Source organism: Nuphar pumila, chromosome 9, assembly GCF_984573655.1.
Source record: "Nuphar pumila chromosome 9, dmNupPumi1.hap1.1, whole genome shotgun sequence".
NCBI classification, from domain to species: domain Eukaryota; kingdom Viridiplantae; phylum Streptophyta; class Magnoliopsida; order Nymphaeales; family Nymphaeaceae; genus Nuphar; species Nuphar pumila.
The window spans coordinates 95,344,583-95,372,515 of record NC_143257.1 but is presented as its reverse complement, the minus strand read 5'-3'; the positions used below and the strand labels follow the sequence as shown (position 1 = coordinate 95,372,515).

The following is a 27,933-nucleotide window of genomic DNA, read 5'->3' as shown; positions in this document are numbered from 1 at the left end:
TACATAATAACTATACTAGAAACTCAGATACTCTTTTATATATCTGATTTTACATGACATCAAAGCGATAAATTCCTTAGAGCTACTATTTTTAAACTCAATTATAGATCTCCAATGAGGGTCATCAATAAGATGGTATTATAGACCATCATTAACTACCTACATCAACCACATATCATATCATGCATCAAATAAAAATAGCATATAACTAAAATCCATACATATAGTCTTCATATATTTAATTAACACAATTGCCTACATCAACCATAATTGTTGTCTCATATTGAAAACAATCAGTTTAACCTTAACCTCATTATCCCAATTAAATACTTGTGCCCAGTCAATCCTACGCTTATTATCCCAAAACAAAATAATCATAAATATATAATCTGATGTAAAATATTAAATAAAATACAAGCAAATAAATATAAATCATCCAGAACAACAGCCAAACACAAATACTATAAGGCCAATAAATATATATCTATAAAAAAACCTTAATCCAAGAAGAAAATATATAAACTCTTTTTTTCGTTCTAAGTTTTTGGGGGCTAAAAGATAGGAAAAGTTGACTAAAAGGTGTCACAACCCCATTTCAATGTTGCAAGATGAAATGCTCAAGAATCGATACAAGGATAGAGAAAAAATGGTTATGGTTCTAAAGATTTTTTTTTAGAGTTTTAACAAAAAATAAAATAAATAAAATAAAAAACTGTCAATGACTTCATATATAAATTAGAAAGCATGTGAAGACAACAACATTTGCAAAGTGACATTCACAATGTTACAATAGATTGATATTGCATTAACAGGAGGTTCACATAATGTATTTGTGAAATTCATGCCATACATTTGCAGACATCCTAACTTTAAGCAATTTTAGTTAAAAGAGATTGACATGTTATCTATGCGAAGGTTAGGATGTCCATAAATGTAAGACGTGAACCTGTCGAGCTCGAATTAGAAAACATGCGAAGGCAAGGATATTCACAATGCATATTTGTAAATGTCAAACATATATTTACGAACATACATCCATACTTTATACGAGCGTTTAGTTAAATACAATATCTGCATGAAAGTCGTGACATTTACTAATGTGATGCAAACCTGCCAAGCTTGAATAAGAAAACATGCAAAATTAGAGACATTCACAACAGACATTTGCAAAGCTCAGACATACATTTGTGAATCTACGTCCAAACTTTATGAGTTTTTAGTTAAAGAAGGTTCACATGACGTTTGTGCGAATGTCAGGACTGCTACAAATATATGGAGTGAACTTGTTGAGCTTGAACTTTAAATTCTAGAAGGTTTGTATCAAGCTTGTGAATTTCCTATGTCGAAATTCAAGTTAGACATGTTCACAGAGAAATTTATGTGAATTTCATCAAGTCCACAAAATGTTTATGCAAATCTCCTTTTTATTGAGATGTTGTGACCTTCGGACCACGCATGCATTTATCATACGAACATAAACAGGTTCATTTGTGTGAAGAGTAAAAATGTCTTAAAAATCTCTAGAATAAAAAAATTTAGACATATAAAGGATTTCGGCAAATTGTGAGGCATTTTTGAAATTGCACTATTTTACAAGGACAATATGGTTATTTTCAATTTTCTAAGCGCACACCGTTTAATGATCAATTTGAACATTTTCTTTACAATTTGATATATAGACATAAAAAAATATGGAACTTTTGGATTGAATTTGGAGCCAATAACCAAGATGGATTTTGGATGCCAACTTCCTTTTCTACAGCATGTTTGTCAAAATGTGATCATCCAACAGAACATTTGACCACCTACTATACTGTTATTCAATTTCTCTACCCCATAGTTCACTTCTTAAAGCTTTGTACATGACTGGACTAATTCAAATTACATTTATGTCACATGGATGTCATTTTTACTAAGTTAATATATAAAAGATGCAGAACGAGAGTCAAAATAGAATACTCGTTTGAAAAAATAAATAGAGAAAATAACAACTTTTCAGTTTTGGTGAATAAAAATCTTGAGCTTAAGACTACATATTAGCGCTATTTGGCAAACAATTGAGAATCCTTTTACATTTTGCAAATTTTGGCTAAGGGTCCAAGATAAAAGAATGGAAAGTTCAGATTCCAAACACACTTTAGGAAGTCCTCGTTCCCATAAAAAATTATGTCATAAATGAAAGAGATAAAAAAGTACATTTGGATGCAACCAACAGTCTAAAATCTCTAGGATTTTTGAAGTTCCTTCTTCTAGTTGCCTTTCGTAAAGCCTCCAAAATATTTGGGATCTCATCAGTTCTTGGATTCGCAAAGGGATAGTGCCAGATATATTTATGTAAAGCTTTTTTGCCTATTAGTCTGCATTGTTTTTTTTTTTTTGGATAATCCAAGAAAAAAACCTTCCCATCACTGACAGCACATTGGCTAGCCTTTAGTTGGTAAATCCAAGAAAAAAAAACCTTCCCATCACTGGGTGTACTCTCCTATGGGTCTCCTGCCCATAGGAGAGTACACCCAGCTTTGACCTTGTGGCAAGGGATGCCACCTATGGGTTTCGAACTTGTGACATCCCATCAACCTGATGTCATTAACAAGTTGCCCTTGTCAGATGGGTGGAGCCCTTGTGGGCCTCCTAGTTTGCATCATATGCAAAAACTAAGACGTTCCATAAGGTCGAATTCTAACCTTCATTGTTATATTTCAATGACACCCAACTTTGTAGTTGTGGCACGGGATGCTTCTTGTCATGTCCATTCCATTTCAGGTGATAGCTGCCCCTAGCAGAAAGATGGAACCCTAATGGGCTGTGGTATATCATAGTTATCAATCAGTGCTTACAACACATCTTTTCAATAAAATTCTGTAAACTAAAATTTTAAAAAATAAAAAAGAATACAATGCCATCTTTCTTAGAAATTTAGAATGCTTACAAAAAATTCACTCTTTGGGGAGAAATGTCTTAAACATAAAAAAATGCATTTAAAAAAGTTTAATATAGAGCCAATTTTGTTAAAACTCATATTGGATCCGATTTATCGAATCTCCAGTTCGACTATAATTCACATACCTTTTTTTAGAGGAAAAAGATCTTGTATATCAAAAAATTCGCTCTTTGTAGAGAAATGTCTAAAACATAAAAAATTAAATTTAGAAAAATGCATTTAAAAAAGTTTAATATAGAGCCGATTTTGTTAAACTCATATTGGAACCGATTTATCAAATCTCCAGTTCGACTATAATTCACATACCTTTTTTTCTATAAATTTTGTTTTTTTAATGATCAAGCTGGAGGATTAAGGTTCTCTCCTTTCCCGTAGACAAGCCCTACAAACAAGGCAGTACAGGATGAATCATACTAATGGGATTCGAACTTGCAACGTCCCATCAGATGGTGACTTGCACAAACTACTCCTACCAAACAGAGGGAGCCCCGTTGGTATATCATTTTGTTGACATCGTTTTATAAAACTGAAACAAAATTAAGGTTGTATATAGTATTTGTTTGAATTTTACATAGCTGATCCGTTTCATCTATCTTTTTGAATGAAAAAAAAATTTCGTCATATATTTTTTTCACGTATTGGCACAAATATCGCCCAAGGCCAATGAACAAAAAATTATCTTTTCAAATAAAATTTCTAATTTATTGCAATATTAATAATTCATTAAAAACATTTTTGAACAAAAACATTTTTGTCTTATATATTTTTTATGAGCCATATTTTAAAATTTTATGTTGACTGATAGTTTCCTGAAAACGAATGGAAAAACAAAAAGAACCGTTATTTTATGTTTACCGATATTTTGAGGGACACATTGGTAGCATGATGGATTTGTTACGACACGAATAATTCTCTCATTTTAAATCTCTCTCTCTCTCTCTCTCTCTCGTGTGAGTGAGATGAAGTATTGGGCAATCGTTATATTCTCTCTCCCTCTCGGAATCTTTATCGAATCCATTCGACCTCTTGCCTTGGTGAGTGTATTATGATCTCCTGCAAGGCAAAGGTCGTCGCGTGTGATGTCTAGGCAGCAAAATGTCGGTCTCTTCCAACCACAAAATGTTGGTGGGCTACGCTCTCACATCTAAGAAGGTTAAGAGTTTCTTACAACCAAAGCTAGAAGGCCTAGCAAGGCGAGTTCTTCCACCCTTGTTGCCTCCTTGCTCGTACTTCCTGATACCCATTTGGAATTCTTGGTTCCTTTGAGGGTGTTTTGTTGGGTATCTTGATTTTGGTTGTATTTCTGAAGATAGGTATTCGGATTTGTCGAGTTTTGGTGGTTTTCTTGGTTCAGTTGTGCTTTCCAGATTCCTTGGAATGAAAATTTAGTGGTTTTTTCTTGGTGGTATGCCTAGAATTTCGAGTCTGGTTCCTCTGTTTTAATTGAGTAGGTTTTATAGAGGTGGTTGTTTGGTTATCATTTTTCTATTGAGGAATTTATTAGCATATGCCACAGATATTCTTCTTCCTTCTGTTTTATATGCTTATGTTAGTTGTGGTCTTTTGGGTGCCCGGAAAAGAGGAAACCAGTAAGCAAACGTGAAAAAATAGTAAACAAACAGAAGTGCCACTTGTCCTGTTTTTGTTATTGCGTTGATGATTTTGTTGGCCAACAAGGACTCAGAGTTTTTGCTTTATTCAGTTTTTCTGCCTTGGGACGCTAGTCTTGTTGATCTGGTTTATGTTGGTGAACTCTTTTCTTCTGGTGAATGATTATATATCGATTTCATGTCCAAAGAATTTCCTGTTTCATTTTCTTTTTGTTTTTTATTTTGTTCATCACCAACTCCATTCCCATGACCTGAAGAAACGCATGACTCTGCGTGTGGTTCATGCGAAAATGTTTCAAAGATGAAATGTTAGATAGCTTGTCTTTATTTCTCTGAACAATCCAAGCCTGTTTTAAAGGTCTTGCGAATTACCATTTTATTTGTCTGAAAAATGCAAGTATGTTCCTTGGAGTGGATGATTTTTTTTTTAACTGATTCTTAATCGGGAATTATATTGGAAGTGTATTGTGTAACATGTTTTATTTGAAATGAAACTATTGTAAAACATTGCAGCTTGAAGACTTTATTTTCAAATGAATGCAGGAAAAAAGGGATACTGTTTGTTGCTATTGATAAAAATAAACCGCTCGAGGAGCAGGGGCCTTTCGATGTTGTTTTGCATAAGGTAGGTTATTTGTGTAGCTTACTTGGTCCCCAGCATTTCTTCTGTTTCTTGATTCCTTTAGTATGTTATAACTTTGATATATGAGTGTTTCTCTCTCCTTTTTATTTGGTTATTCATCTTCTTAAAGCATTTTTTTTCTATTCCAGATTTCAGGAAAGGAGTGGTTCCAAATCCTTGAGGTAATTCCAGTGTTAGAATTCTCTGCCCAATTTACTGTTACTCCTTTTGCTTCCAACCAGTTTTCTGTGTCTTTTCTTGATCTGCAAATTGATTGGCATTGGTTTTAGCCATGATATATTAATGTAGAATAAGACCATGCAACTCTTTTTGGGTCATATGGAAGATAGTACTGTGATATGAGGGATCTGATGAACTTTGTATATGTGAATGGTCTCAGAGAAATAATATTTTTATTGTAGAAGAAAATTTCAGATTAAACAAATGTCTTTTACATACTTCATTGGTACATGGTTTTTATTTTAAAAAAGTTAAATGATATATATGTGTTATATATATATATATATATATATATATATATATAGAGAGAGAGAGAGAGAGAGAGAGAGAGAGAGAGAGAGAGAGAGAGAGAGAGAGTAGCAGGGAATTTTTTCTTAAAAATGAAACAATGAAAAAATGTTTGACTTTTAATTTGTCACAATAATGATACTATTGCAATATTTTCATTTTGAATTATAATTTTTTTGAAATATGTTGGAATTTTTATGAATTTCAGATTGGTGTCTACCACTCATGCAGACACACATGCACACATTATGTGCAGCCTAGCCATTTAATAAAAAGAATTTCGCAATGAGCTTTTAGTAAATGGAAAGAACTCTGGTTGAAAGGAATCATTATTCTGGTTGTACCATGCTTTAATCCTGGCTACCAATAAGTTATTAACATGGATTTAAATCTTTTGGCTTGAATCCATGAACAACACTCTAATGCTCTCTTGGTGCAAAACTTGCTTGATGACAAGTTTGACCAGACTAAAACATCAGAGGAAATTGAAAAACGGTGGGTCAAAGCTGCTGGAAGGACTAAAGGGTGCAGTCAACGTGCAATTAATTGTTAGGACAATTAGAGAAGAAATGATGGTCTCCAAAGACAGGCAAGAAGTGATGTGACTGGCCTTAAGAAGTATTTTGATTGGTAGCAAGAACAAGCTATGTAATTCATCATTCCTAGGGATTGTCAACATGCCACATCATGGTTGTACGCATTGATCCTCACCATGATTCTATTTATCACGGATGTAATTTAGGGTCAGATATGGTACTTTTCACAGCATGGGATTGCGTTGTAATTTGATAAGTTATTTGGAATATGGCAGAATGAAAGACCAAAGAAAGAAAGAAGAATGCACCCAAATGCAGGTTCAGCACCAAATGCTGGTGGTTGTTTGTTGTTGGTTGTGAATGCAACGAAAAGATGCCACATCGTGATTTTACTCATTGATTCTCACCATGTCCACGATTCTCTTTGATCATGGGTGTAATTTAGGGTGAGATGTGGTATTCTTCACAACATGGGACCATTCCCTCTTTACCACGATCGAGAATACACATGCCTCTTATCTATGGTCCTCTTTTGATTTCTTAGCTCATTTTGATTTCTGAGCTCATGTTTTTTTCAATCTCTAGGTGATTGTAATTTTTCCTCTGTATTATTTTTTCTTGTCTTTTGAACTTTACTTCCACAAGTTTGTGAAATCTGTGCTGTCTACTTGGAAAGAAATCAAAGTTAGTTGCAAATGGTGAAATTTATTTGAGAATAAAATTTTTATTAAGACAAAAATGGTAGCTTTTTTAGCTGCATCATCTTTTCTTTGTTTATCAGTCCTGTGAGAGTTTCAGATGGAAATAATGAACAATTTGAAGGATCAAAGATGAAATGCTTAAACTACAAGGGATCTCAGGTTCAAACATGATGTGGGGCAATCCTGAGTACTATAAAAAAAAGTTTCTTTCTCAAGTGAAGTATATTAAAATTTACATGTTTATGTACTATGCAAATAATGGTTGTGTGTGGTTAAGAATGAGCCAAGTTGGTGACATGCACACCCAACTTCAAAGTAGCTAAAATGTGAATTCCGTGTTTCTCTTTCCTCTCTTTTTTTGTGTATCGTCATGATTGTAGTTTCACAGAAGTGATTATTACTGAAGAATATATGTCTTGTAGCAAACAAACAATAAAATGACTGGCTGATCCTGTTTTAGGACTACAAGCAATTGCACCCTGAGGTCACTGTCCTAGATCCTCCTAATGCCATCCAGCACTTAGACAATCGCCAGTCCATGCTCCAAGATGTTGCTGACTTGAATCTCTCTGATTCTGAAGGTATTTCCCATAAAATAGTTCCACTTTTATACAAGAAACTGCTGATCATAGGTTTTTCAGAGATATGCTTGTTTTGTAGGGTAATACTATATGATATCCCAGAATACCCAATATAGCAGTTAAATTCTACCATCCAGACATATGGACATGAATAAAATCTGAATGGGTACACTATATTGACCATATAGGGAGGAGGCTGCACTGCATAATAATGGTAGTACTTGAGCATCCACTCAGAGTTTAGCATTAGAAGAGGATAAAATCTTTAATACTCAGGTGACTACAACTTATATGAGCTTCAAGGGACAAGACTGTAACTGCACCTTGCACAAGAAAAGACTAATGATGTAAACATGTGTGTGCATGTGTATGTGTGTATGCTTGACCACCCCTATGGCCTTTCCCAGTGGAGAATGGCTGAGCTACAGAGTATGTGGGCCATTCTACTCATCCCAAATGTAGTGATCAATGTTGTTCTTATCTTCTGTAGTATTACTATGACAAACATTTAGATATACTCATGAAATCTAGAATGTGAAGCTTGATTCGGACGGCCATGGTTACACAAAGTCTTAGGCCAACATTCTATAAAGAAGAAAAAGAAGACCTCATTTCAAACCATTTTTATGACACAAAATTGTGGCTTTGTCTCTTTTCTATCAAACCATTTCCTACCATAGCAACATGGATTTGGAATCCCTTGATCCAAAGAATAACGATTAGTGGTTTATCTGTATTTCATCTTTATGGCAGGGAAAGTCCGCGCCCCTAAGCAGCTAGTTGTAACGAAAGATACAGGAGCTATTCCTGATGCGGTTGCAAGAGCTGGATTGAAACTGCCTCTTGGTAAGAAGGCTATCTGACTTAACTGTAGCTTTGCATTGTTCTCCATTATTGTTTTGGTGCTCTTGTGGTTTAGGGGAAACTTGACCAACTCTACCGGGGGAACTGGTTCTTCTGTGGTATGTATATATAGGGTAACCAAAATATGTTTACCAACCAAATATGTTTACTGGTATGAACCAAGATTTTCATAGGGTTTTTTACTTTTTTCAAAATTTTCACCATAGGGATGTGATCTAGACGTTTGGTTTTATAGAGACTAACTCTTGGATCATCCAATTATGATGTATAAGAAGGATCTTTTAAGGGTTGAAAATCAATGGCTTAGAATTTTTATAAATATTCAAGCATAAAAAATCACATTTCTTGATCCGATTACGATGATCCATCAGTGGATTTCTAGCAAATGGACCACGCTGAATGCTTCTGCAGGGTTAGATTTGCAAAAAAACCTATGAAAATCTCTATTCATACCAGCAAACATATTTGGTTGGTAAACATATTCCAGTTTCCCTATATATATATATATTCACACTTGATGTGTGTATTATTAGAGCTCACACATATGGAGGCACATGCGTATTCAAGAAGAAGAAAAAAGAAGAAAAGCGGAAGAACTTTAAGTTTCATATCTCTTGACTAACTAGGGTTATAATATTAAAAAAAGGGGCTGACCCCATGGTTGCCAGTCGAGGAAACGGGAGCGGGAAGTAGAAGCGAGAAGCGTGGCACTTTCAAAATTTTAGAAACCGGGAAACATGGGACGACTTAGGAGCGAATAAGGAATTGTCTTGAAAGTGACCTAGGAAGCGAACCGGAAGCGATCTAGGAAGCGAGGGGGAAGCACATTTCTAAAAAAAAATCGTGCTTCCCAATGCGTTTCAGAAGTGCGTCATTTCACGCTTTCGAAATGTGCTTCCCCACTTACCTACTCTTTTCCGGTAACTCTGGTCGACTCCCATAAGGCATACTAAAAGACAAAAACTACCAAAATAGTGTACAAGCTATTTTACAAATATACCCCTATATTATAATATATGTACACAATACTTAATAAAGGGGGTATTACACAAGACAATAATATGGCATTTCCTCAACACTCTCCCTCAAGCTTGAGGTACACAATCAACTGAAGCTTGAAAATGAATGTTGGAAAGCCTTCAAAGACAATTTTTTTGTAAAACAATCAACAATATGACTCCGAGTCTCAATATACACCAAAGGTATGATTCAATCTTGATATGCTTGACGAGTAAAGTGACAATCTATCTCAATATGCTTAGTCCTCATTGTGATCGTCGCGAAATTTTTTCCCCCGTCTTCCCTTCCTTGCGGAAGAGAGAAAGAGGAAACGCTTTCGCGATTCAAACTTTGACCGGGTTTTGGAAATTGTTTTGAAATTACTCGCCTCCGTTTTGAAAATTTGCGGGAAAATCTATGGGATGGGGCTCGACCTGTCGGTACGAGGTTCGACCGTTCTGCCGCCTTTAACAGGGGTAATCGAACCAATGACCAAAATTATGCTTGACTTAGCGAAATTATCAAAGTTATGTTCTATCCTAAATGCACAGAGAATTCAGGCATGTGCTATGAGATTTTGGAAAATGCAGCTTGGGAAAACATGATGTATGCTTGGAAAATATTTGGAGTTGAAAAGATTTTCTCAGGAAAAAGCTGAAAGTCAATTTCTCAGGAAACTCAGATGAAAAAGATTTGAAATCTCAGGAAAGTTCATAAAGACTTGGAAAATTATGAATGGTTGAAAATCCTGGGAAAATGGAAGTGATTCTTGAGAAAAGATGAACTTTCTGAAAAGGGAAACACTTCTTAGGAAAACTTGGACTTTGAGAGTTTTCTTAGGAAAATGATGGAAGATTTATAGGAAAGCTCATTGGAGAAGGAAATTCAAAACTTGGGGAATCGAAATCCTGGGAATTTTACCTTTTGAAATACTTGGAAATCGATTTTGGATCTTGGGGAAAGATTGGAAAACTCTTTTTGAATCTCTTAAGAAAATATCATTTTCCAGGGAAAACTGTGGAAAACTTGTCTTTGGAAAACCGATTTTAAGAAATCCTTAGAGTTTCTTGAGAAACCGATTTTCAGGGAAAACTATGAAAACTTGACTTTGGGAAAATCAACTTAAGAGTTTCTTGAGAAATCGATTTTTTTGAGAATGAAATTTTCTTGAGAAAATGATTTCATGATGCAAATGACATGAGTGAATGAATGCCCTTTGAAAAGATTTTCTGAGGAATTGGTTGAAAAATGTGCATTAAGTCCAAATAAATCCTTCACATATTCTGACTATGGCCATGAATATGTTCAGAACTTAGTTGATTTGATGCACATGATTTTTGAAAACTTTGGAAATATGATGTGCATTTTAAGATAGCCTAAAAGTGTAGGCTCAATGTGACTAGTAGAAAGATGATGGATCTGGGTCTCGTCCATATTCCGACTAGGGCCGTAAATATGGATCCCACCGAGTCCATCAACTCCCTAAGAGTTGGTGCACGTGCCATTCGTGAACATCCATAGTGCTTTTGAAATAAGATGTATGCATCACATAAGCAGGATATTTGCATAAATTCAAACTATATGATATGCATCCTAGTCTAAGCAGGAAATTAAATCTCTTATTCCAAATTTTACATTATTACATCACTAAATAAATGAAATAAAAGAAATTTGCAGACTTCAGCTCCTTCTTTTGAATGTCCCTGCCAAACTTGAAATAAGGTTAGCTCAAATATGTGGGTTTTTCCAAAATTTTCCAATAATATTATGAAATTATTGGATTTAATTGGATATAAACCCTATGATCATGCTTCCTTGATATTTGAAATGATGAAAATGCAAGAAATTTGGTGGAAAATAGTTTGAAATTCGGAATTGGGGTCAAAATGACCAAAATACCCCTAATATTAAAGTTATACCTTTAAAATCAGGGTTTTTTGAAGGAAAACTTGGTAAAACTGAGATTTCAAAATTCAAATTGAATCAAATGATGATGAGATGCAGTAAGAGACATGATGACATACTGCTAAACACACTAAGACTGTAAAATCAGAATTTGACCTTTTGCAATTTATCCAAAATAATGAATTTCGCTTGTTTTTCGCTTGGATCCGGGTCCTGCGGGACCCTGTTTTGGTATTATGGCTAATCCGAACCTCAAATGGATTCCAAATTGTACCAAATTCGGTATGAAGCATCTAATTACTCTGATAAACAACCTAGAATGCTAAAAATCACGAAATGATATGATTCAAATGCTAAAATTCAAAGAAAGTCTTAAAATGGTGGATTTTGCCTATGGATCCGAACCAAATGCAATGCCTAATATGATAACGCAAGATTTACATCATGGAAACTTCTGATATTTTGCAGACTGCTTAAAGACCCGAAATGGAACATTTTTGGTTTTTACAGCCTCGGGATTTGAGCCATGGTGAGTTCAATAACAGAGATTTAGTTCTGACAGAGGTAAAAATCATACTAATCTGATGAAAAATGCTAAAGAAATACAAAACGGCCATGAAAATTTATGAAATTAATCAGAGTTATGCACGACACCTACATGAACAACTTTCATGTTTATGACTTCGGCATTTGATCAACGGAAACACAGATAAAAATATAACTATTTCTGCCTAAACTAACAGAACAGACAAATGTAGCAAAACAGGGGGCTGACAAGAAAAATCCGAAGCAGGGGTCAACACTGTTCTAAAAATTACAGGCTTTCAGATTCAAACAGAAGACATCTCGGACACCACTTTCACTTTTTACAGTTTCGGATTTGGAGCAACACACAAAGAGAAACCCTAGCCCTAAGTCGATCCAAGATCTCAGAGGCCCAAATTAGGCTTTGACACGTGTCCCGAACTCTCGGATTTTTGTCAGACATAAAAAAAATCAGAAAAATCTGAAAAAATCATATTAAAAACTAGACATTTTCCCGAGTTCAGAACATCTTTCGGATCAAAAATCGGATCTCCCATGAGGGATATCTCGATTTTACAAGTCGGAAAATGATTTTCAAAACGTATCCCGGGTAACAAAACCCGACTTGCCATTTTGAATGTTTACCGCAGTAAACAAATTCAAATGGCTCCGAATTTTTTGCAAAATTTTAGGGACACCTAAGGGCGCATTCCGTGATTTTTTTGGGATTTTTAATAAAAAACAAATGCATGAAATGACGTGTGGACTGACTGACAAAAACAGAGACCTACTGAAAATAAGCAGAATCGAAATAAATGCTAAATTAATCCTAATTAATTCATGAAATGTGCTAAATGAATGAAATAAAATGCAAATTAAATCTAGCTAACTACATGCATGTTAAAAATCATCAAGGAAGCATAATTAAACGTTTTATATATGTCGTTTTATGAGAATAGCTCAATCCATCTCTCGGATGAGCTCTTTCTTCAAACGACTCCCGAATCGGATTATGGAATTACATCAAGGGGAAAAGAAGTGCACCTTGCTTCGTTACGCAGCGTAGGAGCTCTTAAAAGGGGCAGCTATCACGAGCTTCCTTCGTCCTTCGCTCCGAGCTTCGGATGGTCCACCAAAATCGAGCTCTGTTGGAATCGGATTGGCCACGGCACGAACTTTACTCCACCTTCTTCAATGCGCCAAAGGGGGCATGATTTCCAAGGTTCAAAATCAGATGTTAGGAAGGCTAGGTCGGATTTTCCAAGTTCACAAGAGCTAAAAAAAATGATCTCCTCAGGCTGGGCGTGAACCCTTGTTTTTATAAATTTTCTGAAATTTTTTTGAAATTCAAACAGGCTGGATCTGAGCCCTCCATGTGGCGCCATCTCAGGGGGTGTCATCTGAGGGGTTTGAAATTCGAATTTGTCTTTTGCAGGGAACCCTCAGGTGGCGCCACCTCAAAAGGTGTTTTGATTTTGAGAAAAATAAAAGAAAATGGAAATTTTGTGGGTGAGACACCTCAGCAGGGGGATTTGGAATTTTTTAAAAGTTTGCTTGATTCTCTCTGCAGGGAACTCCCAGAAGGCGCCACCTCAGAGGGTGCTCTCTTGGAGTTTGAATTTCAAATTCACTTTTTGTAGGGAGTCCTCAGGTGGTGCCACCTCATGGTGGGCTACCTTTATTAAAAATAAAATAAAAAATAAAAATGGAGCCAAGTGGAGTCCTGGAATGGCGCCACCTCAAAAGGTGTTTGACACATGTCAGGAGGACAGAGCAGTGGGCTCAGAAGGCGCCACCTCAGAGGAATTTGAATTTTGCTTTTTTTGGTGAAAGGAGATCTGGACATGTGGCAGTCCAGGATGGTTCCAAGTGTCAGCCTGCTGGAGTGGTTCTTCAGATGGCGCCACCTCAGAGGAGAATTCGAATTTCAAATGGAGGTTGGCCCTGGAGGAATGGAGGATGGACATGTGGCGCCACCTCAGGGTGGCTCCTACAATGCCATGTGGCAAGAGGGAGGAAAAAGAGGGCAGTGACATGTGTCTCCTACTTTTCTAAAAAAAGTAGGGAGAGGACATGTGTCCTCTACTTTTTCTGAAGGAGTGAGAAGGAGACATGTGTCACCTTCTTTTTCTGAAAGAAGCAGAAGATGACACGTGGCAGAGGGATGAGAAGGTGGGCCAAGCCATGTGGCGCCATCTTAGACAAAAAGGTAGAAGTTCAGGATTTGCGCCACCTATGAGGAGTTTTGAACTTTTGAATTCTAGCTTTTCTGAAGAAAGCAGAAAATGACACATGGCGTCTACTTTTTCTGAGGAAATGAGAGCTTGCCACGTGTCCTCTGCAGGAGACACTCCAGATGGCGCCACCTCAGAGGAGACAAGCCTACCTTTTTTGTAGGAATTTAGGAGTGACATGTGTCAGGCTACTTTTCTAGAAGGAGGGAGAGGTTGACACGTGTCCTCTGCAGGGGACACACTTCAAGTGGCGCCACCTCAGAGGAGACAAGCTCCACTTTTCTAGACAGGACAACCTATGACACTTGGCATCTCCTGGTGTTCTTGGAATGACACATGGTGCAGGATGGATAGGGTGACACATGGCAGATAAAATGGGATGACATGTGGCGGCTTCTTAAGGTAGCCCCACACTGACACTTGGCATGGAAATGGGAGGAGAGAGAAATGACAAGTGGCACCAATCCAAGGGACAAGGCTCCTATATTTTTGGGTTTTTTTCAAAATTCAAATTTTTCAAAAGAAAAGCTTGTGTGACACCACCTCAGTGTGGGTCCCACATTGCTTCTTTATTGAAATAAGGATAAAATAACAACTTCTTTTTGGAATTTTCATAAAATCTGGACTAATGGGCAAAACAGGAATTTTGGAAAGAGTTGGCCCTTGTAGGGCGATTTTGTAAAAGAAAGATATTTGAAATTGTCAAAAAGGCAAAATCTGAGGTGAAGTGACTGAAATCCATATTGAAAACTATCCAGATCATTTTCCTGAGAAAATATTTTGAAATTCAGAGTCCTGGGGGTAAAATGGGAAGAATTGATACTTTTGAAGACCCAGGGTTTTGAAATCAATTTTGAAAAGAGTTAAAATTCTAATCTGGATTGAAAATTTTGAAATCAAGAGTTCTGGACCTCGAAATGACATGCTGTGCAGTGCAGTGATTTGAAATGCTCGTGCAATGATATGCAATGTCATGTCTTATGCAATATAATCTTGAACCAAGACTTAAGATTCCTGTCTTCTGTCAGGAGTAAAATTTTGACTATCTGAGACAAAATAGAGAAATTTTGAGAGTTGCAGAGGAAATTTGGATTTTTGCAAGGTCCGAGCTCAGAAAATGACCATTTTGCCCTCCAGCGATTTCAGAGGCTGGATGTTGATGTTTGGTGGAAATGTTGGGGAGGTGAGTGAAAATTTGGGGTGTTTACACTCATGAAATTCTAGATTTTTAGCAATATGAATAGCAGTTTGATTGTCACAATAGAAAGTAATTGCAGCTACAATGTTCACTCCCATATCTTACAACAACCACCTCGACCAAATAACTTTTGCATTCACCTGAGCCATAGCATGATATTCTGCTTCAATAGTGAATAGAGCAATCCTTTGTTGTTTCTTGCTTTTCCATGATATCAAAGATTCACTTAGGAATAAACAGAATCCAGAGGTGGAATGCCTATCCTGAGAAGCTCTCCCAAAATCTGCATCGCAGTAAGCCTTCAACTCCAATGATGAGGTAGCAGAAAAGAACAAGCCATAAGGCATAGTGCCCCTAATATATCTGATAATCCTCAAGACTATTGCTAAGTGGGATGACCTAGGGGTACTCATGAATTGACTTATCATGTGAACTGCAAAGGTAATGTCTGGTTGTGATATAGTCAAATAAATCAAACTCCCAACTAGCTGCCTATAAACCGTAGGATCATTGAGTAGTTCACCATCAATGTGCTTTAATTTATAGTTGGCTTCCATAGGAATGTCTACTTGTTTTCTATCATCAACTAGTCTTGCTTTACTAATCAAATCTGCTGCATATTTGTGCCGAGTCAAGAGATATCCTCGCTTGGAGTATGCAACTTTTAGGCCTAGGAAATATTTCAATTTTGCCAAGACTTTCATCTAAAAATTTTGGGACAATTATGTCTTTGCTTTGACAATTATTGCCCTGTCATCTCCAACAATGACCATATCATCCATATAAAGTAAAAGAAGACATTGACCTCTATTAGAAAATGTCACAAACAAAGCAGGCCCATGATAGCTTTGTCTAAATCCCAAGCTTAACACTATTAAACTAAAATTTTCAAACCAAGCCCTTGGGGCTTATTTCAGCCCATACAAAGCCCTCTTCAATCTGCACACTTTACCCTCCTCATCAACAACCCCTTGAGGTAACTCCATATACACCTCTTCCTTCAAGTCCCTATTTAAAAAGACATTTTTAACATCCATCTGACATAAGTCCTATCTCTTGACTGCAATAACTAGTTCTAATGGTAGTCATGTGAGCCACTGGTGCAAAGGTCTCAACAAAATCTATTCCATACTGTTGACTGTAACCTTTTGTTATAAGACGAGCCTTATATCTTTCGATTGATCCATCTGCCTTTGTTTTGATTTTATGCACCCACTTGCACCCAACTATATTTTTCCCGTTTGGTAGTTAACTAGCTCCCACACATTCATCATTTCCAAAGCGTTTAATTCCTCTGTCATTTTATTTTGCCACTTTGGATCTGATGCAGCCTCAACATACGATTTTAGCTCATAATAAGATTGAATCATGACTAAGAAAGCTTGATGAGTAGCAGAAAAGGAATCATAGGAAGCAAAGCTATAGGGAGGAATAGAGGGTCTAAAACTTCTACGCAGCTCAGGATCAAGAGAAAATGAAGGTGTTGACTCATTAGGATCGGTATGAGGCAAAGTTGCTAGTCGAGGAAGCGGGAGCGGGAAGTGATACGGGAAGCGAGGCACTTCTAAAATTTTAAGAAGCGGAAAGCGCGGGACGACTTAGGAGCAAACTGGGAAGCGTCTCGGAAGCGACCTAGGAAGCGAACTAGAAGCGACCTAGGAAGCGACATAGAATTCAAATGAGAAGCGAAAGGGAAGCGAATAAGAATCGAAAGGGAAGCGAAATGTAATTATATATTTTTATTTGATCAAAAAATAAGATTTATGTCATCATTGACAAAATAAAACATGTATCTAAGACAATAAATAATATAAGTTGCAATTATCTAACAAATGCATCATTTGCAACTTTCAAGTATTTAAAAAAAAATACATCAAGAGAATATCATAATGCATTATTTAGTGTTTGCAACCATTTAACAAATGCATGCAAGCACTAAATAATGCATTTAAGAAAACTAATAAATTTGATTAAAAAACATACATTTTTCAATGAAAGAATCAAATAACTTGATTGTTGTAAATCTTGTGATCTCTGCAACATAGAAAATGAGAAATTAATAAACTCAAAGATTACATATAGATATGGTTAAATTTTTAAGCTATAGAGTTTTAAGAATCTAAATTGCAAATTATAAGCTATAAAGTTCTAAACTATAAACTTAAAATTAACATAATTCACTACTTCACTTTATCATGCAAGGTTCAAAATAAAAGTGCATATCAAACCAACAAAATATTATAATAACAAAAAAAGTAACATAAAACTTTCTAAGTTGGACTACTCCAACTACATCATCAAAAGTAATTAAAAATTCAATAGTTCATTAATCTGTCATCTTTCTCTTCCCCTTCAAGTCAGCAATAGATCAAGAACTTTCTGTATCATCGCGTGCTTTTTGTCCTCTACGACCATGCCTTCTGCTCCTTCCTTCATTTCCTATAATGAATATGTTAAAAACTAAAAATGTTCAAAAACCTTAATTTAAAATATAAAAAATACATATATAGAAAAAAGTAAAAATAAAAAACACAAGATCAACATGCCTTGCTTAGGTCTCCTGCTAAGGAAACGATTAATCCGGTCTTGAGGAACTGATGGTCGCTCTTGTATATCTGCAGTTCTACTAGCTCTGTTGGATTGATTTGTATATTCTTCAACTTCATTTGTACGTATGATTATTGGAGGTAATGAAACTCTTGGTTGTGCATCTTTGGGTTTGGATTTGGAAATAGTGCTTGATTGTTGTGCACTATTATCAAAATCTCTCCAATGCATGTCCTCTAATCTCAACGTATTTTCTTCTACAATAGAAAGTTCTGGATTGATACCCATTTTCGACTAGGTCCTTCTTTGTAGCGATTGTTGTACCTTTTTATAACAAAAATATAAAATATGAATGCTAATAAACAATCAATGATAGAAAAATAGAAAAAAAATACCAAAATAAAAGTACAACACAGTTTAATTATACCTGTCAATCAATCGAAGTTTGAAATGAATATACACCAAGGTATCAACACGATCTTCATTGAGCCTATTTCTTTTAACATTGTGAATATAACTATAGGTGCTCCACACTCTTTCTGCAGAAGATGTGCTAATAGGTTGAGATAAAACCTTAATGACTAATACTCTCAACTCAGGTGTATTACCATTATAAAAATGCCACTAATTAAGCACCGACATTGTAGGATTTAATGCATCTATTCTTGCTGCATTTCGGCTAAATCTTCCACTTCTTGATGCAAAAGCCATAAGTTGTGACCTATAAAGTATAGAGAGCTCTTCATTTCCAGCAGATATAACTTCAAGCGCGAGCATTGCACCGTCTAAAATATCATTATCCTTTTCTGCAAAAAGAAATGTTTAATTACTATAACAAGAAAATGCAAATGAAATAATAAAATAATTAAATCATTAGACTTTAAACTTTATTAAATAGATAAAATAAAATTTTTACTAGGAGAAACTCGTTTGACCCCTCCTGCTGCTGGGATCTTGAGATACTCTGACTCATAATATTTTGGAGTAAGTATGTGGGCTAGACTATAGAGAGGCACATTCATTCTATCCCATGTATTTGAGACAATCTTATGAATCTTTTTATACAAATCTGACTGTCCTTTTAGATTGTCTTTGATTTTTCTCAACATGTTGTCTATGTCTTCATACACTTCACCAATTATAGAGCCTTCTTGATTACAAAATTTAATCATCTTATATATGAGTTTTGTAATCAATAATGCTAAACGTACAAAATCCCAATATTCTTCATCAAGAACAATTATTTCTATTGTAACAACCCCTTTTTTCATAGTTTCATCTGTGCATGATTGCTTCCACTCACTCCATCTATCTGAAATTATTGTGAGCGTTAAGCTCTCCCTCACATCAAGCAAGCGCTTCAAAATAGTATAATGTGAAACAAACCTTGTTTTTGCAATATTTATTAGCTCTATTTTTTCATTGCTTCTAAAGATTGCTAGTACTTTTGAATGATTTGTGATATACTTCACAATTTCTTTACTCTGTAAATATGTTTCTACTAACCAATGAAACTCATGTGCCAAAGCCTTAAAGATCAAATTAAGTGTGTCCACAACACAAGGTGACCAAAAAATATACTTATACATTTGTTTTAATTCTTCACCTGCTAACTTGCAATTTGCTGTAATCACTTGCACTACATTAGAAGACCCCACAAGTTTAAATCCCGTCTTAAAAAACTCGGCAATGTTTGCAGCTGACTGTTGCACATTAAAAAAATCGCTTGCATTATAAGAACATCAAGCCAAAACAGTTTGATGCAAGTATATTTATCAAGTGTTTGTTCTTGATATTTGTCCAACCGTCTGAGACAATGGAAACCCCAAACTCCTCAAACTTTTCTCGAAATTTATTTAACTCCCTGTGAACACACTCTTTCTCACTGTCAAGCAATGTTGTTTGCGCTTTTTCATATGATGGGGGTTTATATCCAGGCACTTTACTAACTGCAGATATCATCTCTTCTCAATATGGTGATCGAAGCACATTGAAAGGTATGTCATATGTACACAAAAATCTGATAATTTTATGATCTACATCATCTCTTTCTACCTTTTTAAAGGTATCATGAATATCAACTGTGTTTCGACTTCTACTAGATGATGTAGGCATACTAATAGGCTTCTTCGGTTTATCAATTCTTGATCTCCTCAATTCAAATGCACTTGATGAAATCTCCATTCGTCGAACTTGCCTATTAATTTTTCTTGTCAATTCTGCATTTTTTGCAACTACAGGACAAAAAGCAATCCCAACACTTTCTCCCTTTGGAGATCCCATGAGATGTATAAAAACTCTAGTATATGACCCATGATAAATATTTTTGTAGTGTCTGCACATAAAAACCTGGGTTCCACCTTGCTTTCCTTGCCCACTCTTCTTTTGTTTCAATACATGACACCTTAGGATAATTGTTTTATGCATGCTAGGTGATTCATCATTTTGGTCATCTTCAGAATAATAGTCATCCAAGTCATATTCTTCTTCATCTTCCTCGTCAAAACAATTTTCTTTTTTGTCATCAGAAGACCCCCCTTGCCCTTTCTTGCATTGTCATTCCCAATACTACTAGACGATTCATGCTCTAAATTATACAAAGAATCATCATCATCACCATAATTATTGTGATCATAGCTTGTGATAGTCATCAATGAAGCAAAGAACAGGAAAATGTATCTGCATCATAAAAGTATAGGAATCAGCCTAAAACACTTTAAAATTTTAAATAAGCATCATTCATAGAGGTGAAAGATTTATCTATAATATACTATGATGAAGCAGACAAAATTAAAAAAGAAAAAGAGAAAAAGAGAAAAAGAGAAAAAGAGAAAAAGAAATGAAGTTCTTTCATAAGTTTGCATTTATGAAAAATTGCTAAACAAACAAATAAAAAAGAACGTAGATAACAAAAGAGCTCAATTATGCAGTACATCAAGTACCAGTTTTATAAAAAGCCAAAATAATTCAGATAATTTGCCACAGTTAGGAATAGGGTTAGTAAAGGAACCAAACAGCTCATGACTGCTCAGGCCGGTTTGCCATGAACTCATTCATGAGCGGTTTGTATAGCTGGCAAGCCAAGCCATGGGCAGTTCATTTAGCTAAACAGCCCGAACATAAAGTGTTCCACCACTCTCTCTCTCTCTCTCTATGTATATATATATATAAAGAAAACTTAGCACTCGCTAATGTTAACCCAAAAGTTGACATGCTCGTACTTTATTACTTTACACGGTCTGTGATCGCCTGTATATACTAAAAAAACAGGCATCACATGGAGGCATGTATTCATTAATACAATGACAAACCATGGTGATATTCAGTCAGAGACTCCACCATCCAGTTATCTCATTTGACCTCTACATAGAAGGGAACGAATGACAAAAAGAAGGACCACACAACAAATAGGAACTACTTTTAGGGCTTTGGCCATAACAGAAAAAGGGGTCGGTGACTCGGGTCCAAGCCTGTGTAGGGGAACTCCCCCAGTCGATGAAGCCTGTGTACGGGGATGTTGGTCCCTGTGAGTATCGAGATGAGGAAGCCAAGAACAGAGGGCAAAAAAATTGGTTGCCGGAGGGAGAAGGTCGCCGGAGATTGTTGGCTGACCAAAAAAATTGGTTTCCTTCGATTAAAACAAAAGAAAAATAAAAATGTACCTGAATATAGTAGTCATCGCCGGTCGGTAGAGGTCGCCGGAGAAGGTTGCTAAATCGGTTGAGCGATAGAGGGAGAGAGGCTCGAAAGAGGCGTGAAAAAAACCCTAAGCCTCTCTTTCGAGTTTTTATTTCACAATTTTTTGAAATTTCCCATTTTACCCTTAATGAAAAAATCTTTCTTTTAAAAAAAAGGGTAAAATGGTAAATGCATAAATGAGTACCCCTTTAATGGGGTGCACGTCCCCCTTTAATGGGGTATGCGTACCCCGTTAATGAGGTGTGCGTCCCCCTTTAATGGGGTATGTGTACCCCATTAAAGGGGGATGCACTTTTTGTCAAAAGTGTGCGCTTCCTTGTGCATTTCGGAAGCGTCGCGTTTCGCGCTTCCGAAGTGCATGTCGGGGAAGCGCACTTTTCCTATAGCAGAGGTGCTTCCGGTAACTCTGGTTTGAGGGACATTGGGACTTGGCTTTGGCGAAGACTCTTCCTCTAGATCATGTTGATCAAGGAATGATTGTGTAGGAACCTCCAATTGACTCATGCTATATATAACACATTCCTTGTCCTTACTTTTATCAGTTTCTCTGAAAAAGGTACCAAGAAGGCCAAAGTAGACTCCATGTTCCCCCTTAGGTGGTCATTCTGATTGTAAAATGGCACATGTTCCCAGAATTCCACATATCATCCATACTTTCTTGCTCACAGGATTAAAGCATTTATAACCTTTCTGTCCTTTCGGATATCCTATAAAGCAATACTTTATAGCCTTAGGGGACAATTTATCTCCGAACTGTAGAGGAACCAAAACAAAGCATGTACTGCCAAATACTCTCTGCATGTCATAATTTTATAGGGAGTGACTTTCCTAACCACCTTGGAGGGTATTTGATTTATCAAGTGCATAGTTGTTCTCACTACTTCTACCCAAAACTCTCGAGGCATTCTGTTGTCTACTGTTGAATAGCAGTGCTCTAGTGGTTTCCAATATGTGACTATTCTTTCTCTCTACCAACCCATTTTGCTCTAGAGTGTAAGTATATGACCTCTGATGCACAATCCTCCTACACAACAATTTTCCCTCCTCCTACAATCCTTCACACTCCTGCACTCCCTCCCATTTTCATCCCCTTCTTAATACGGGACATGATTTTTTCATGTGTCCCTACTTACAGTAGTGACAACATACACTACTCATATCTGGATCTCCCATCTTTGTCCTACTATAGTTGTTGAATTGCTTGGTTGGAACCATGACTGAGTCGCTGGATGAGTAGGACTGAAGTGATTTCATTTTAGTCTCCTCAACAATGATCTCAAAAAGGGTCTGTGTAACTTGTGAAAGAGATGCCATGCAAATGATAGCACTCTTAACATTATCAAACTCAACATACAAACCTATAGGAAACTCAATCACCCTCACTGTCTCCCTAGATTGCACTTTTGCTTCTATACATGCCTTGCAGGCCTTGCACTTTTCACATTTCTTATTATTGCCTATCAAAGCTAAGGAATCCCAGATCAGCAGCATTTTAGAGTAATATTCTTTCACTGATTTGCTTCCCTGTCTTAGAGCTCGCAGTTCTTGCATCAACTGATATTGTCTTGCCCAATTCTCTTGTATATAGACCTGCTTGAGGTAGCCTCAAGTATTTTTGGCCTCCACAAACTTCAAGATAATTATAACAATTCTTGACTCTACAAAGCCAATAATCTATGACTTAACTTTGACATTATTCATTTTCCATTTTCTAGCTGCATTTTCATAGTTTTGGTCTTCAGGCGGTTTAAGATTCAGTGTAGTCCCATCAAGGAAGCCCCCTAGCCTTTTGCCATCAACAATGGCCACTATGAAGTCAGACCAAAATGAATAATTGATCCCATCCACTTTTGCTGGAGTCAGCTGAATAATGTGTCCTTTATCCATTGACACCAACCCCCAAACTACAATTCAAAACTGCACAGAAACACCAAAACTAGCTGATAAAAACACCAACAAAACCAAAATACCAAGTTGCCGACACACAAAATCAAGCTAAATTCAGCATGCAAAACACAGCCCAGCCATCAACTACACATTAGTTACACAAATACTCACATTAATCACCAAAAGAGTAAGTGCACTAACAAATCTGGGCAAGCAAGTCAACACACATCAACAGGCCAAAAGCTTGTTACCGCCTGTTATAGAACCCTTGAAAACATGCTTAATCTTGCAAAATACCACAATACTCAGCAAAACACCATATTCAGAAGCTTGTAGGGCAAAAACAACCCAAATTGAACTGATTTAGGCCCTTAAACCAGTCGATAGGGACAGGCCAGTCAGTTTCTTCAAATCTGAACACTGTTCACATCAAATCCAGAAAATACAAGAAAAATCCCCAACAAATCTAAATCTGACCCAATCAGAACATAATAAGATTAAAAAATCTTCTAAATTTACCCTGTACCAGATTCTGGACTTGGTTTGCTCAAATCTGAAACTTCACTTCAACATCCCTTCTAGATGACTTCCCTTGCTGCACGTGCCCCGATGCACTAGGCTCTGCTTCTTCCTTCTTCAGTGCAGCAAATGAGCTTCTCTTGAGCATCTATTGCTTTGAAATCATATTAGTGCTCACGCATGAAGGCATATGCATATTCAAGAAGAAGAAGAAAGAAGAAAAGAGGAAGAACTTGAAGTTTCATATCTCTTGACTAACTGGGGTTACAACATTAAAAGAAAGGGGTCGACCCCCATAAGGAATACTAAAAGATAAAAACTACCAAAGTAATGTACAAGCTAATTTACAGATATACCCCTATATTAGAACGTATGCACACAATATTTAATAAAGGGGTATTACACAAGATAATATGGCATTTCCTCAACATGTATGAAAGAGAAAGTTGCATTTTGTTTTTGAATTTTATAAATCATTGATGCTGTTTCTTTCTGTTTATAACAGTTGTGAAACCTTTTGTTGTCGATGGAACTGCCAAGTCACATGAACTATCTCTTGCTTACGATCAGGTGTCTCTATCACAACTTGAGCCTCCAGTGGTGCTTCAGGAATTCATTAACCACGGTATATTATCACACTTTGTATGGCTGTTAAAAAATTCTCTTTGCCTTTAGCCATTTCAAAGGATACACTTTATATGGCATAGTTCTCCTTTCCTGAACTTTGTTGAAGAATCAGTTAATTTCATGTGAATCTCGTCCATTTTGTAGAACATTCTACGTTTATTACATATAGCGATAATCACTAGAAAATTCCCTAATTGTTTCATTTTGTTACGATAGCATATTTGATTTTTCATAAACTAAGTTGTTTCTTTCTGTGATATTTTGTTCAGGTGGTGTTCTTTTCAAGGTTTACATTGTTGGTGATGCTGTCAATGTGTTGAGGCGTTTTTCACTACCTGATGTTGATAAATGGGGACCATCAGGTTGTGGGGTCATCCCATTCCCAAGGGTGTCATGTGCTGCCGCTTCAGCTGATGATGCGGACCTAGATCCATGTGTTGGAGAGCTTCCTCCGAGGATTTTGCTAGAAAAACTTGCAAAGGAACTCCGAGACAGGCTGGTAAGTTGTCGGTTTGAAAAACTGTGGCTCAAAGCTAGATAGTCATAGGTTATCAAAAGGCTTAAATGGCAAGATCATCAAAATTCCAAATTTTGGATATATACATAGTTTAAGAGCATGGAGCAATCCTGTTACATACACTTATTGTTGGTCTATTTATATGCATAGAAGACAGTTTCCTAATTTTCTTCCTTTTTTCTTGTTGTTTGGTAGGGCCTAAGGTTGTTCAATATAGACATAATTCGGGAACATGGGACCCGAGATCGTTATTATGTAATTGACATCAACTATTTTCCAGGTTTGGCACTTAGACTCCTCGTATAACCAAACTCCTCATATTTCATGGCTCCATCATCATGCGAATCCAAATTCTGAATTGCATTTATTTGGATAAGGAGGAAAGGGGATGCAGATGTTTTCTTTCCTTCCATATGCCATTGTTTAAGAAATGAATGTGGGAGGAACTCAGCTTTGATTAAGAGGAATACTCAGTTTAAGGAGCTGTAGGGTGATGTCTGTTAAAAATCACACATATTAAGGTTATCCTGCATTGGATGCGTTATGACTTTATTCTCTGATATGGACCATTTTTACTGTTCAAGCAAACTATGATATGAATTATCTCCATGATTATTTTTCTTTTTGCACTCTACTATTTTTTATGTGTGGCATCCCAAGGCCAAATATTTGAACCAAACAATATGCCTGCAAGAGCTTTTTTGACTGATCTGCATGCAGCATCATGAACTTCAACACGGTTTTCAAACTTAAAGCTCTTCCAGTGGAAAAGTTAAAATTATGTTCCATGAGATATGAGGGAATTACTAGACGTTAGCAAATCTGAAAAGTAATGGTAGCTGAAAGTAAACAGTTTGTGAAGAATGCTTTAAAATGGCCAAGGCCAGCTAAGGAACTAGTCTCTTTTTTCTTTGCAATGTGGACAAGTATTTTATCTGATATGAAAAGGGGGAAAACTTTTAAAAATGATGCCTTGATTCAGCTGTGAGATTGATAATTAATTCTTGACAGCCGTTTTCCTCCACCTATAAAGTAATGAACTTGCGTTCCCAAAATCTCCTGCACCTTTTTTTTAAATAGAAGTATCGACCATACTTATACAAGTGGCACCTTCACATTGAGTACGTGTCTTGATGGAATTTGTATTGGAAATTGAAAATTTTCAAAGTGGAAGAATTATCAGTCGTAATATGAGTTGGCTCTAGCTTCTTTGTTTTGGTGATGCTGATCAATGAGGGAATTATGGTTAGCAGTAGATTCATGTATTCTATAAAAAATGAAATTGATACTGTTTTATGCTATATTAGACACTTTTTCATTGTTTTTTGCAACTAAAGCACAGTAGTTAGATATACAATCATTTGTGCTTATGTTTTTGTTGAAGAGCAGTCATTTTTCGCCCAACTAATATTATCAGCTGTTGAATTTCATGTTGTCAAAGAACATTATTTGTATTTCTTTTTAAAGCATTTTAAAAAAAATGAAAGAGAAATTCTTTTGACTTCCCGAATTTTGTAGTTTCGAGGTACTCTCATGCAGAGATGTGCCAATCAATTTTTGTTTTTGGGAATTTGCTTCTAGCAATGTGAGAATGCAATTGTAAAAGGTAATATGGTTTGCTAGTGTAGTTGGTAATTCATTCTATGCTAAGCAAAACTGTGTTGTGACAATGTGTTTTGTTTGTCATTGTGCATATTTTTTATACCCTTGGACGTATCGATCTATTGGGCACTAACAAATGGAGCTTGAACCTTCATAGGGAGATGTTTGCAGTGACATGCATTTGAAGTCCTTGTCTATAGATGATCCTTGGAAGAGATAATTTTTTCTTATTTTTGCCAGTAAATGTATCATAGAAATGACAAGGAAATTCATTACAAGCTTTTTTAAAAGGGAAAAATGGAAGAATACTTTAACTAGAGATGTTATACTAATAAAACTAATAAGATAAATTGTGTGTGCTTGTCAGTGTTTCTTCTGATAATTGTTTGTCTTAAGGCATCATCAACCAACTCTGCTGTTGGTACTCGAGTGAGAAGAACAAAGTTTGACCATAATGACGCAGATAAATCAAATGCATTCTTGTCATGAAGTTCTCAGTCCGATGTTCTGCTATTTAAACTCTCATCAATTTTATTTTTAGCTATTTATTTTTAATGAAGGAGCTATTCACCTCATGCAGGATATGGGAAAATGCCTGAATACGAACACATTTTCACTGATTTCCTGCTAAGCTTGCGCAGAGCAGCTTCAGCGCCTGAGCAGTAGTTGGCAGCCAAATGGGGTGATTGGTGATGAACATTTTCCAGTCTAAAGAAAGCGAGAGTATACCTACACATCCATCACTTTTCACATTTTGATTCAAAGATTGATTATGAGCTTAATGTAAAATTAAACTAATTACGGGTGAAAGAGACATCTTCTTAATATCTTTCTTCTTTGCTTGCGCTTCTTTTTCCTTTTAACTCTTTTTCTATTTTTTGTTTTCGGTTTAAATAAAGCTTCAGGTTATTATAAAATTGCCTAACCAAAGTTTTGCAATTTGTTACTACTACACGTGAGCTACTCCCTGAATTTTCTCTGCTTCAGATTTTTTCTTTTCCCCTAATTGCAAAAAGAAGATATGCCACATATAGGTTTCTCCATCTAGTGCCTGGTCCCATATTCATATGTAAAAAGGGTATTTCCATAATCGTCCCTATCTTATGGGCCTATAGAACTTTTTTGCATTTCTCAAGAAAGTCCCTAATTTTTCATTCATCATTCCAAAAGGCACCATTCACGAAGGCTATAACCATCATAACATTGAAAAGGGTAGGGATCTTAGAAAAAACCTATGTTTGCATTACACTCCACTCGACTTAAGGCCATGTTTGGAAGCGAGAGAAAATCT

At 36.1% G+C, this 27,933-nt stretch overlaps 1 protein-coding gene across 4 annotated transcripts; it reads left to right on the top strand.

The window, feature by feature from the left end:
• The first annotated feature begins 3,889 nt into the window (after positions 1-3,889).
• On the top strand, positions 3,890-27,467 carry LOC149828723 (inositol-tetrakisphosphate 1-kinase 3-like). Of its 4 annotated transcripts, XM_090016944.1 has the most exons (9): positions 3,890-4,134; positions 5,095-5,176; positions 5,323-5,355; positions 7,399-7,519; positions 8,273-8,365; positions 24,402-24,521; positions 24,793-25,022; positions 25,236-25,320; positions 27,223-27,467. In XM_090016944.1, exons 1-9 carry the CDS (start codon positions 4,037-4,039, stop codon positions 27,306-27,308), a joined length of 948 nt encoding a protein of 315 aa, XP_089873070.1. In that variant the 5' UTR covers positions 3,890-4,036; the 3' UTR covers positions 27,309-27,467. The 4 variants fall into 4 exon arrangements, with proteins under 4 accessions (XP_089873070.1, XP_089873072.1, XP_089873073.1 ...); XM_090016946.1 differs by lacking the exon at positions 8,273-8,365; XM_090016947.1 differs by lacking the exon at positions 25,236-25,320.
• The last annotated feature ends 466 nt before the right edge of the window (positions 27,468-27,933 follow it).